This window comes from Xiphophorus couchianus, chromosome 24, assembly GCF_001444195.1.
Source record: "Xiphophorus couchianus chromosome 24, X_couchianus-1.0, whole genome shotgun sequence".
Lineage (NCBI taxonomy): Eukaryota > Metazoa > Chordata > Actinopteri > Cyprinodontiformes > Poeciliidae > Xiphophorus > Xiphophorus couchianus.
In genome coordinates, this window is record NC_040251.1 from 19558969 (window position 1) to 19572556 (window position 13588).

Consider the following 13588-nt stretch of genomic DNA (forward strand, 5'->3'; position numbering starts at 1 on the left):
AACAACTCAAAGACAAAATAACTCATAATAGATTACAGGAGGAATAAAACGGACATTACACCACTAACCATTGGGGGAAAATGCGTGGAGAGGGTAGCTGATTTCCGTTTCCTGGGGGTCCACATTGAGCAGGGCCTCACATGGAACATGAACACCTTGGAGCTGATAAAAAAGGCCCAGCAAAGACTGAACTTCCTGAGGGTTCTCAGGAGGAACAGCATCAAGGAGAAGCTGCTGGTGTCCTTCTACAAGTGCTCCATAGAGAGCATACTGACTTACTGTATCTGCGTCTGGTATAACAGCAGCACTACGGCTCAAAGGAAAGCTCTCCAAAGGGTTGTGAATACAGCCCAAAAAATCATTGGCTGCCCTCTCCCCTCACTGGAGGACCTGCACAGCGACCGCTGTCTAAGAAAAGCACAACACATCACAAAGGACACTTCTCACCCCGGACCTTCTCTGTTCACACTGCTGCCTTCAGGCACAAGATACAGAGCAACCAGAACCAGAACCAACCGTCTCAGAGACAGTTTCTACCCAACAGCAATAACAAAACTAAATGCAATCAAAAACAACCATTAATCATCATGAATGATGGATGTCAGAATGTGGCTGTTCTGATTTATTAGTTGTTTTTTTGTTTGTTTGTTTGTGTGTTGTGTTTTTTTTACCAGTTATTTGTTATTTCTTACATTGTGTGTGAATTGTGAGACAGTTATTTTTTGTTTTTAAGCAAATGCACTGACTGATGGCACTTTTTAAATTTCGTTGTTCTTGTGACAATGACAATAAAGATTTATCTATCTATCCATCCATCCATCCATCCATCCATCCATCCATCAGTTTGCTCATAATAAGTTTTATTGTTAATCTAATTCATCATTAAACTTTAAGTAAACATTTTGACCACAGGATCAGTGGAGAGAAATGATAAAAAATCATCAAATCATTTTATAATCTTAGTTGTCTAATTTTTCTAAAGATTTTGTTTTTTATTTGATTAATTATTCTTATTTATGTGGTTTATGTGCTGATTTTAGCTGGTTAAAGTTTCTCACTGATAAATATGTTTATTTTAATATTTATATTTTTTATGGTTTTCAATTATGAAGTTTTAATGTTGGCAAATAAAAATCACTGCAGGATTTTATTCAGTCTGAACAGAAAATAGTTTCTTTCGTTCACTTTAATCCTGTTCTCTGATGACAGACAGACAGACAGACAGACAGACAGACAGATAGACAGATAGATAGATATTAACTTATGGTTAGCTGAGCAGATATAGAATATTAGAACAAAGTTAGTGATAAGTCAGTATTTATTTATTGATGGTGAATAAATCTTTGGTTCTCTTTAATGTTAGTTGATTATTGATCCAGTTTCAACAGCGCGACCTACAGAAGCCTCCCTGTTTGTTATTCCGGTGTCCGCCTGCAGGGGGCGCCACGCAAAGCTCCGTGTATTAAAGCGGAGCATCAGCCGATGCATCAGGCTAACAGGCAGCACCATGGACGGCTGCCGGGCGGCTGCAGCCGGGGCTCTCCGCCTCGCAGCGCTCTCCACCCGGACCCAGGGACCGCTGCGGCTCGGAGCCGGAACCAGAACCGGAACCTCGGTCTGGGCTCAGAGGAGCCTGAGCGAACCGGCGGCCGCAGAGCCGCGGAGGAGGCTGAAGAGCGCCGCGGAGCTTCCGGGACCCAGTTGGTTCACCACCTTGTACTGGCTGTTCATCAGGGGCTACGGAGCTAGAGGACACCTGCTGCAGGTAACACACACTAACACACACACTGCTGCAGGTAACACACACACACTAACACACACACTGCTGCAGGTAACACACACACACTAACACACACACTGCTGCAGGTAACACACACACACTAACACACACACTGCTGCAGGTAACACACACACACACACTGCTGCAGGTAACACACACACACACTGCTGCAGGTAACACACACACACACACTGCTGCAGGTAACACACACACACACTGCTGCAGGTAACACACACACACTAACACACTGCTGCAGGTAACACACACACACTAACACACACACTGCTGCAGGTAACACACACACACTAACACACACACTGCTGCAGGTAACACACACACACTAACACACACACTGCTGCAGGTAACACACACTAACACACACACTGCTGCAGGTAACACACACACACTAACACACACACTGCTGCAGGTAACACACACACACTAACACACACACTGCTGCAGGTAACACACACTAACACACACACTGCTGCAGGTAACACACACACACTAACACACACACTGCTGCAGGTAACACACACACACACACTGCTGCAGGTAACACACACACACACTGCTGCAGGTAACACACACACACTAACACACACACTGCTGCAGGTAACACACACACACTAACACACTGCTGCAGGTACACACACACTAACACACACACTGCTGCAGGAACACACACACTAACACACACACTGCTGCAGGTAACACACACACACACTAACACACACACTGCTGCAGGTAACACACACACACTAACACACTGCTGCAGGTAACACACACACACTAACACACACACTGCTGCAGGTAACACACACACACACTAACACACTGCTGCAGGTAACACACACACACACACTGCTGCAGGTAACACACACACACACACTGCTGCAGGTAACACACACACACTAACACACTGCTGCAGGTAACACACACACACACACTAACACACTGCTGCAGGTAACACACACACACACTAACACACACACTGCTGCAGGTAACACACACACACTAACACACTGCTGCAGGTAACACACACACACTAACACACACACTGCTGCAGGTAACACACACACACACTAACACACACACTGCTGCAGGTAACACACACACACACTAACACACACACTGCTGCAGGTAACACACACACACTAACACACACACTGCTGCAGGTAACACACACACACACACACAGCTGCAGGTAACACACACACACACTAACACACACACTGCTGCAGGTAACACACACACACACTAACACACACACTGCTGCAGGTAACACACACACACACACACTGCTGCAGGTAACACACACACACACTAACACACACACTGCTGCAGGTAACACACACACACACTAACACACTGCTGCAGGTAACACACACACACTAACACACTGCTGCAGGTAACACACACACACTAACACACTGCTGCAGGTAACACACACACACACACAGCTGCAGGTAACACACACACACACTAACACACACACTGCTGCAGGTAACACACACACACACTAACACACACACTGCTGCAGGTAACACACACACACTAACACACTGCTGCAGGTAACACACACACACTAACACACACACTGCTGCAGGTAACACACACACACACACACAGCTGCAGGTAACACACACACACACTGCTGCAGGTAATACACACACACACACTGCTGCAGGTAACACACACACACACACTAACACACACACACACACACACACACAGCTGCAGGTAACACACACACACACACACAGACTGCTGCAGGTAATACACACACACACACACACACACACACACACACACACACACACAGACTGCTGCAGGTAATACACACACACACACACACACACACACACACAGCTGCAGCTCTCTCTCTCTCTCCGAGTCTCTTCACCTTTCAGGTTTATTTCCTTTTATTTAGTTTCTGTTCTGAAATATTCTAAATCTTTTCTTTCTGTCTGCGTCCTTCAGCCAAATATAGATCTATAGATATAGATGTGATTATTCTCCTGCATTAATGCCAATAATATCTAAATAATATCTAAATGTTTGAAAGGAATTAGAAAATGTCTGACTAAAGAGATTTTCTTCATTTTACTTGTAAATTTCAATGTTTTGCTTTTTTAACTAAAATGTTCATTTTGTGCTTCAGCTAAGATGAAACATTCTTGACTGAAACTTTAAATATAAAATGATTTTATTTAGCTGCTGAAGCTGAAATATTTCTGCGATGATCCGTTTAACAGTCTGAGCTTTCAGAACCACCGGGTCCATTTGGTCCATTTGGATCCGAAGTTTTAATTTATTCAAATATTCATTTAGATTCAACATAAATCATCAGATCATTGCTGCTGCTGGGTTTGTGGATCAACTGCAGGTCCAAATGTTCAGCATGTTGAGTGAAAACTGAGTTAATGTTAAACCCAACAGAACCAGCAGAACCGACACCAGAACCATGAAATGATGCTAACATCTCTGTTAGCTTTTCTTTTTCTCTCCATCGTTTCTTGTGTGTGAAATGGATGTAAATGATTAATTCTGTGGTTAAATGAACCAACCGCAGTTATTTCATATTTCTGGTTCCTGTTATTCGACCGTCGGTCCGGTTCGTTTGTTCAGCATCAGAACTTTTACTTTTATTGGCGATAAAAGTGAAAATGGCGGCATAATTAGCAAAAAACGAGCCAAATTTCCAACTGCCTGAAACTCAGAGTGCAGCTGAAAGCAGCAGTTCGGTTCTGGTTCTGAGCCCAGAACTTTCTGAACTCGCCTACAAATTTCCTGTGTTGGTATGAAATCTCATAGACATAATATATGGATAGACGCCTCATGGGCCGCTCTCGCCTATTGGAGCTGACGAGATTTAGGGCGGCCATCTTGGAGCGGTATACCACTCCACTCAGCCTTATATATTTGGCAGGCACAATAAAGGATCAGCGCATTTAATAGATCATAACACGCTGAACAGTAATCACATTGTCACATAATTAAATTTTAGGCATACAGCTATTAAAATTGCATGTATAGGAACGTATAGTTTAGCATATTTAAATAATTTTGGTGGAATACAATGTTTTAAAGTATGACATGTTTTGCAAGATACAACCAAAGATGCAATTTATTCACACACATTATGTATATATTCCGATAATCTCATATATACACACATACACACATGCATACTTATCTGTTGTGACAGTATTTACATATTCATTACATTTTTACACAATCTAATAGCCTTGAAATAGGACAGTTTTGCAGAGCTTTTTTCTGGTGTTGCCTTTCTGCAAACCAAGACATGTGACTTTTGCAATGTGGTGCATCCTTATCTTCAGAAACACAGACACAACCAATGACAGCAAGTCAGAATGGTGATTGTCAATGCCAAATTGTGTCTCCTGAGTGTGTTCCCCAAGCTGGAAAACATCTTCTGTTCCAATGTCTTCACGGACTATGTATGTGACGGCGGACAGCTTAGGAGGATGGTTTGGTGAAGCACCACGAATCACCCTCTCTGCAGCTCTCACCACCTTCACTACGCCTTGTGAGGGAATCACTAACCCGCCATTATTTTTCAAAGTCAGAAGATGGTAATTCTCATCAAATGAAGACGGTGTGGCATCTTGAATCAAACTGACTCGACATGGGTCACAGGTTAGTTTACGCAGAATCTGCCTCACAACAAATCCAGATATGTAAACCAAGGCATTTTCTACCAGACCACCAAACTTGGTCGGAAGATAGCTGTGGTCGTCCAGAATGGCTGAAATCCTAGCAAAAGGACAGGGATGCTCTTCATTAGATTCAGGAGAGGACATTTCAACAGCAGACAGGGACACGGTGTTGTCTTGTGCTGCCACATTGCCAGTCTCACTGGGTGTAACCCCACACCGAACCATCAGCCGGCGGAAGATGGCCTGGAACTGGCATGCTGATGGGTTGTTATTCCAGCCACCTTGAATGGAATACAGGGATACAATACATGTGTTAATCATACGACATAACATATGAACACATTCATGAAGTATATTTTATGAAGTTATTCTAACTGAAAGGACATCAACAGTACCTGACGCTCTGATGGAATTAAACAGGAGCTCCAAGTGATCTTGGCTGAACCTGTATGTGAGGACATACCGCTGCACTTGGAGCAGTTCAGGAATCATCAGCAGTAACGTGTTAATGTTGATGACAAATCCAATGACAGAGAGGTACCTGCAAAAGAAAAATGTTTTATTGCTCTGAACATGGCTAAACAAGACACCTCAAAAAAGCACCACAGAAAAGCATAATGATGCTGCTTCAAACGGTACTTTCAGAAACCACCAATATGAACTTGAACCAGAACACATACAATACATACCTTTTTCACACTTACCTATAGTTAATTTTTTAAATAATGTACTTACCATTTAAAAGCATTAGGGACCTGTAACACACTGAAGAAAAGACGATTCAACAGAAACAAAACTGCAGATTCAACATGAGGGTTAGAAAATAATTTAGATTTTAATATGATCTTGACCATTATGATATGATATTTACAATAGAAAAAATACTCACATCATTAGACTGAGGTTGCAGGTCTGAACTACAAGTTTCTGGGTCATCTTGAGAGGCCACATACTCACTACTTTGGGCTTTTGTGGAGGTTATTGTAGTTCTGTAGTTTTCAACCTTAAATGTAAAAACCTTATGAATATGGACTTCACAGTATATACTACCTGTACATAAACACACATATATCCCTTAAGGCTAACATTATGCACATTTATGAATGCTAATGAACTTTTAATAATGCACCTACTCTTTGAAGGTGAACTGGGAAGCTGAAAATTGATGGTATCACATCAGCTCTCAGTCTGACAATCTGACCTGTTTTGTCAAAATCCTCCGTTTTGAAATGCTCACTGCATAGTACAGATGAATCACTTGCAGTGAATCCATCCCTCCTCAAAGCTATTTCCCACCTCTTCCTCCTCTCTTTATCTTTTGGAAACCTTTAAAACAAAAACGTGATATCTGGGAGTGTGTACACAAAAACATTGTCCGAATGAGGTCCATGTTATTTGCAACGGTTGAAACTAAGGAGCCTTGTTGCCTGCTTAAGCTGAGCATTCAGAAAAACGTTACACTCACTATTTTTGATCTTCATATTTTAAAGAACATAAAACTCCAAATTTGATTAAAATTTGTTGATAATGATAATTAAACAAAGCTACTGAAATTGTGAGTAGGCCTGTTTGAAACATATTCCTGTCATCAAATCTCCGGCTGAAGACCGATTGCTAACATTTGCTGTCATTTCGCTGGTGGGCATAAATACAGTACAGTAATATTACATTCACAACATACTAACAATAATATGTCATTCTTACTTGTGAAAAGTTATCCCCCGGTCCCTGACATCAACAGTTCGTAGATTTAAACACGAATAAGCCGAGCAGAACTGAGGCATCTTCTGTTGTTTTGGTTCAGCAAAGTACGAGGGTATACCGCTCTAAGATGGCCGCCGTATTTCCTGCGCCGGAGCGGCCAATGCGGCGTCTACCCTTATATTATGTCTATGTGAAATCTGCTCATGACGTCACACCGAGTGTAAAATGTTTTAGAAATGTCTCTACGGTTTTCTGTCAAGATGCTAGTGTTAGCATTTAGGCTAACATTAGCATCTCGGCTAATTGTAGCTTCTCCATTAATGTCCGAATCCTGAATGGATTCAGTTCATGTTGTCAACAAAATATTGATTCTCCACCTGGTATTGACGACACTGTAGCTTACTTTAGCTGTGATGCTAACCTTTAGCATCAGAACCGGCTGCACGTTCTTCAGAAATGTTCTAGTTAATAATTCATGTTAATGTTCTGCTGGTTGAAACACAGGAAGTTCTGGCTGCAGCTTCTCTGCTGAGCAACCAGATGCTGGGCTACAGTGTGTGTGTGTGTTACAGTGTGTGTTAGTGTGTGTGTGTTACTGTGTGTGTTACACTGTGTGTGTTTGTGTGTGTTACACTGTGTGTGTTACTGTGTGTGTGTGTTTGGGTGTGTGTGTGTGTGTTAGTGTGTGTGTTCTACTGTGTGTGTGTGTGTGTGTGTTACAGTGTGTGTGTGCTACAGTGTGTGTGTGTTATACTGTGTGTGTTACACTGTGTGTGTTACTGTGTGTGTGTGTTACAGTGTGTGTGTTAGTGAGTGTGTTATACTGTGTGTGTGTGTGTGTGTGTGTTATACTGTGTGTGTGTGTGTGTTACAGTGTGTGTGTTACAGTGTGTGTGTGTTACAGTGTGTGTGTTACAGTGTGTGTGTGTTCCACCATCCTGACTCCTCTGTTTCCCCCAGTGCCTCCAGAAGCGGCGGTACGGCCCCATATGGCGGTCCCGGTTCGGTCCGTTCCAGCTGGTGAACGTGGCGAGTCCGCGGCTCATCGCCCAGGTGATCCAGCAGGAGGGCCGGTACCCGGTCCGGGTCGAGCTGCCGCACTGGAAGGAGTACCGGGACCTGAGGGGGCAGGCGTACGGCCTGCATGTGGAGTGAGTCCAGAGTCCGTCTGCTGCAGGGGAATTCAGAACCGGATCAGAACCTGGTCCAGGCCCCTAAAAAAATAAGTCTGGTTATAATCTCTGAATTGTGACTTTAATCAGTTGTCATGACAACGTGCCCCTAAATAGAAATGTCTGGTTTCTCATGAAGCGTCTTCAGGCTCCTGATAAAATGTTTCAAGTCTGACCGGTGATCGGGTCTCCCTGTGGTTCTGCAGCTCTGGGCCGGAGTGGCACCGGATCCGCAGCGTCCTGAACCCCAAGATGCTGCGACCCAGAGAGGTGTCGGCCTTCGCCCCCGTGGTCCAGACCGTGGTGGACGACCTGCTGGCCCGGCTGGAGCTGCTGCGCCGCCGCAGCCCCGACGGCGCCACCGTGCCCGACCTGGCCGCCGAGCTCTACAAGTTTGGCTTTGAAGGTGGGCGGGGCTTCAGACTGGGGGCGGGGCTTCGTGTTGGCGGTTTGACTGTGCTCCCTCCAGCAGCTGACGTTCTGCCGCCCTGCAGGTATTTCTGCCGTCCTGTTCGAGACGCGCCTCGGCTGCCTGCAGGAGGAAATCCCTGCCGACACGCTGCGCTTCATCGCCGCCGTCAACGACATGCTGACGCTGTCCGACCAGGTGGTGCTGCTGCCGCGCTGGAGCCGCGGGCTCCTCCCCTTCTGGGGACGCTTCGTCCAGGCCTGGGACGACCTCTACGGCGTAGGTAGGTCACCTGCTGGACTTCCTGAAACACTGAACTGGTCCCAGTAAACGGGTCCAGTATCAGGTCTGTGCCCTGCAGCTCAGAAGCTGGTGGACAGGCGGATGGCGGAGCTGGCGGCGCAGCCTGGCGGCGGCGGCGGCGGCGGTGAGGGGATGTTCCTGACGTACCTGCTGTCGTCTGATAGGCTGAGCAGAGGCGAGGTTTACATCAGCGTGACGGAGCTGATGCTGGGCGGCGTGGACACGGTGAGCAGCGCCGCTCGCCGCCGTGAGGCCTGGTCCGCTGTCAGGGTGTGACGCCATGGCAACGACGGAAACACTGAACTCAGATTAGACCAGATTAAGCTCCAGATTTTAGTTTGTTTTGTGGTGAAAATGTTTTTTCTACGTCCTTCAGATAAAAATAGTGATGAATTATTTTAGCTAACTGTTAGCAAACATCCCTTTAGTTTTTGTTAGGAAAGTTTTACATCAACATTTAAATAATTTAATGAATTTATTGACTCTTTGAACAAACAGAGGAGAAAAAACTAATTATGTTTTTTATTCAACATCTTTAGTCGACATTTATTGAGAGCAAACCAAACTAACTGATAACTGACCTGCTACATGCTAACGCTACACAAAGGTCAAAGGTCAAAGCTCTGCCTGTCGTTCAGGAAAATGTTTTCTTGTTTCTTCAAACTGTTTCTGTTTCCTCTGCTGCCGACAGGAAGTTCATAAAAGCTGATGTTAATGTCGTAATGACCACTTCCTGTTTCTCCCCTGAAGCTGAAGATGTTTTAAAGTTAGTCGTCGTTTTTCGTCGTTTTCCTGAAGTTGGTTCTCAGATGAACCGGATCGATAACAGAGACCTGCCCCGACTCGCTCTCAACGCTCCGCCTCGCCGTGGTGCTGCTCGGTTCTGGATTGGCTCTGGGTCGGGTCGGGTCGGGCCGGTGGATGAGTCACAGCTGAAGCATTCAGATGGTAACTGAACAGGTTCAGACCTGAACAGAATCAGTTCCTCTGAGGCAGAGATGGAGAATCAGAATCACTTCAATATTTCCTGTTTGACCTTTGAACCTTCGTTGGTTCAGCTGCAGCTTTAGGAAACTTTTTGCTGCGTCGACGTTTTTCTGCTCTGAGGATCTGAGGAACCAGAACTGCTGCTGATTATGAATTATTATTATTAATAACTTTTTGTTTTTGTTCCTGCAGATCAACAGAACAAACTGAACCTGATCTGATTCTGTCAAAATATTTATATTATGTATCAAATCTAAATCCAAATGATTCATTTATAAAACTCAGATCAGTCGCTCCTGATTTAATCTTAATCTCTATAATCTCATAACTACAGAGGATCTAAATGAACCAAAATGTTTCCAAATATAAACACTAATTAAATACAGATGAGATATTTTCTGGATAAGAATAAAAATGTTTAGAACAAATGAAATATAAAAAAATGACAGTATTCCTGTGGATTTTTAATAATCAGCTAATCTGGGATTATCCTCCTAATCTGGGTTCTGAAGTGACCGGTTCTGATCAAATATTGAATCTCTGAACTCTGAACATTTCCTCCTCCAGACGTCCAACACTCTGTCCTGGGCTCTGTACCACCTGGCCCGGGACCGACCCGCCCAGAACCGGCTGCAGGCCGAGGTCGACGCCGTCTGCCCCGACCGCCAGCCGCCCGGCGCGCCACACCTGGCCAGGATGCCCTACCTGAGGGCCGTCGTCAAGGAGACGCTGCGGTGAGACGCCCCGCCCACAACACCGCAGGAAGCAGGAAGTGGTGAAAATATCGTCAGAATATTCCAGAATATCGTCAGAATATTCCAGAATATCATCAGAATATCATCAGAATATCGTCAGAATATTCCAGAATATCATCAGAATATCATCAGAATATCGTCAGAATATTCCAGAATATCGTCAGAATATTCCAGAATATCATCAGAATATCATCAGAATATCATCAGAATATTCCAGAATATTCCAGAATATCACCAGAATATCATCAGAATATCATCAGAATATCGTCAGAATATTCCAGAATATCGTCAGAATATTCCAGAATATTCCAGAATATCATCAGAATATCGTCAGAATATTCCAGAATATCGTCAGAATATTCCAGAATATCGTCAGAATATTGCAGAATATTCCAGAATATCATCAGAATATCGTCAGAATATTCCAGAATATCGTCAGAATATTCCAGAATATCATCAGAATATTCCAGAATATCATCAGAATATTCCAGAATATTCCAGAATATTCCAGAATATCATCAGAATATCATCAGAATATCATCAGAATATTCCAGAATATCGTCAGAATATTCCAGAATATTCCAGAATATCATCAGAATATCGTCAGAATATTCCAGAATATCGTCTCAAATCAAAGTTTTTCTCAAACTGTCATAAATCAGCTGAAATCGGAGACTAAATGTTTTTGAGACAAAAACCTCCTCAGACTTTTAGGTTTTTCCTTTTTGGACCCGTTTAGTTTCACAGAACCTCATCAGACCCAACTGGTCAAAACAGAACTGGTTCTGATCAGAAGGGCCTAGTCAAAGCCCACTGTAAATCCTCCATGTTCTGACTGTCAGGTTCCTGCGAGTTGAAATAAAAACAAAGAAACAGAAAAAGTCCAGATGGAGATGAACTTAAATTAAAGTCGGGATAAAAGATGAACCAGAATTTAAATCATTTTAAATTGATTAAAATAATTTCAATCATTTCTCTGACTTTATTCTAACCAGCCTGCAGGTTACAGTCACTGAAATAAAGTTTTAAACAGTTTTTCTCTCAAACATTCCTGCTGGGCGTGTCGTGGTGGCGACGCGGCCGTCAAGGGTTCGATTCCCGAACCCGGCGACATTTACCACATGTCTTCCCCCTTCCTGTCAGCCCACTTCCATTTAAGGGACACTGGAGCCACAAAGGTTCATGGTGCAACAGCCATGATGCTGCCACCACCGTGTTCATCATGTTTCAGTCTGAGCTTCATGCAGCGTTTTACAACACGCAGAGAGACAGGAAGGTCCTGATCTGTGTGTGTGTGTGTGTTGCAGCCTGTATCCGGTGGTGCATGGAAACGGACGGCTGGTGTCAGAGAACGAGGTGGTGGTGGACGGGTTCTGGTTCCCTAAGAAGGTAGGAGGAGGAAGAGCTGCAGCAGCCGCCTGTCTGTCTGTCCCTCTGTCTGTCCTCACTGCCTGTCTGTCCCTCTGTCCCCTGCAGACTCAGTTCCATCTGTGTCACTACGCTGCATCCCACGATGAGGTGGAGTTCACGGCGCCGGAGGAGTTCCTGCCGCAGCGCTGGCTGCAGCAGGAATCTCCCAGCAGCCACAGCGGCAGAGCCACGCCCGGTTTCTACCACCACCATCCTTACAGCTTCATCCCGTTTGGCGTCGGCGTGAGAGGCTGTGTGGGCAAGAGGCTGGCAGAGATGGAGATGCACCTGGCTCTGTCCAGGGTGAGGGGAGAGGGAGAGACCAGTGTGTTTGATCTATTTAATCAATCAATCAATCAATCAATCAAATGTTATTAGTATAGCACATTTCAGCAGCAAGACATTTCAAAGTGCTTTACATCATTACAAACACAGAAACACAAAGCAACATAGAATCAATAATCAAAACAAAGCATTAAATCAAGTCCCATCAATAAATTTGTAATTGATTACATTTCAAAAAACCAGGTGGGTTTTTAGTTGAGATTTAAAAGAAGTCAGTGTTTCAGCTGTTTTACAGTTTTCTGGAAGTTTGTTCCAAATTTGTGGTGCATAGATGCTGAAAGCTGCTTCTCCTCGTTTGGTTCTGGTTCTGGGGATGCAGAGCAGAACCAGAACCAGAACCTGAGAGGTCTGGAAGGTTGATACAACAACAGCAGATCTTTAATGTATTGTGGTGCTAAGCCGTTCAGTGATTTATAAACTAACAACAGTATTTTAAAGTCTATTCTTTGAGCTACAGGGAGCCAGTGGAGGGACTTTAAAACTGGTGTTATGTGCTCTATCTTCCTGGTTCTAGTCAGAACGCCATGTGTCGGGTTTCCTGACTCTGTGTGTTTCCTGTGTGTGTTTCCTGTGTGTGTTTTCTGACTGTATGTGTCCTCCAGGTGATGCAGCACTATGACGTTCATCCTGAAGTGGACTCTCCTCTCGTTGAGCCTAAAACCAGAACTCTCCTGATCCCATCCAGACCCATCAACCTGCGCTTCCTCCCCCGAGCCTGAAGGTGGCAGCACTCGCTCTCCTCCTGCTTTCTGAAACCGTTTACAGCTTCTTCATGTTCTGCAGTCAGTCTCATCAGGAAGTAGAAAATCACTCCACAGATTCATCATGTTGATGTTCAGGAAGATAAAAACATAAAATTAGTTTTTGGATCAGTTTATAATATTTTAGCAGGGCCTGTTAGTTGTTATAGCGCCCCCTGAAGGCCAAATATCACCACGTTCACCTGCTGGAGATAATTACAGCACACATTTAATAATAAAGTAACAGATTTTACATGAAATTATACAAACTAATAAATGACAGGAATGCAAAGATTT

The 13588-nt window shown here is 44.1% G+C and overlaps 2 protein-coding genes across 5 annotated transcripts; one reads left to right on the forward strand and one right to left on the reverse strand.

Moving 5' to 3' along the window:
* Positions 1-1395: 1395 nt before the first annotated feature.
* cyp27a2 (cytochrome P450 family 27 subfamily A member 2) lies at positions 1396-13585 on the forward strand. 4 transcript variants are annotated; one of them, XM_028010627.1, is made up of 9 exons: positions 1396-1765; positions 8131-8321; positions 8549-8748; positions 8837-9034; positions 9098-9279; positions 10609-10775; positions 12104-12185; positions 12273-12531; positions 13154-13585. In XM_028010627.1, the coding sequence occupies exons 1-9, from the start codon at positions 1508-1510 to the stop codon at positions 13168-13170; spliced, it is 1554 nt and encodes a 517-aa protein (XP_027866428.1). In that variant the 5' UTR covers positions 1396-1507; the 3' UTR covers positions 13171-13585. The 4 variants fall into 4 exon arrangements, with proteins under 4 accessions (XP_027866428.1, XP_027866425.1, XP_027866426.1 ...); XM_028010625.1 differs by having other exon boundaries at positions 1412-1765; positions 12273-12509; XM_028010626.1 differs by having other exon boundaries at positions 1416-1765; positions 9113-9279; positions 12273-12509.
* Positions 4721-6261, reverse strand: LOC114140619 (uncharacterized). Its single transcript, XM_028010727.1, has 2 exons — positions 5862-6261; positions 4721-5747 (listed from the first exon to the last, which is right to left on the reverse strand). The coding sequence occupies exons 1-2, from the start codon at positions 5956-5958 to the stop codon at positions 5023-5025; spliced, it is 822 nt and encodes a 273-aa protein (XP_027866528.1). The 5' UTR covers positions 5959-6261; the 3' UTR covers positions 4721-5022.
* Positions 13586-13588: the final 3 nt, after the last annotated feature.

Coding starts and splice junctions, on each gene's coding strand:
- LOC114140619 (XM_028010727.1), bottom strand. CDS start 5,958: ATGATTCCTGAACTGCTCCAAGTGCAGCGGTATGTCCTCACATACAGG. Junction 5,748..5,861: donor TAATTCCATCAGAGCGTCAG/GTACTGTTGATG, acceptor ATTCCATTCAAG/GTGGCTGGAATAACAACCCA.
- cyp27a2 (XM_028010624.1), top strand. CDS start 1,508: ATGGACGGCTGCCGGGCGGCTGCAGCCGGGGCTCTCCGCCTCGCAGCG. Junction 10,776..12,103: donor GTCGTCAAGGAGACGCTGCG/GTGAGACGCCCC, acceptor TGTGTGTTGCAG/CCTGTATCCGGTGGTGCATG. Junction 12,510..13,153: donor TGCACCTGGCTCTGTCCAGG/GTGAGGGGAGAG, acceptor TGTGTCCTCCAG/GTGATGCAGCACTATGACGT.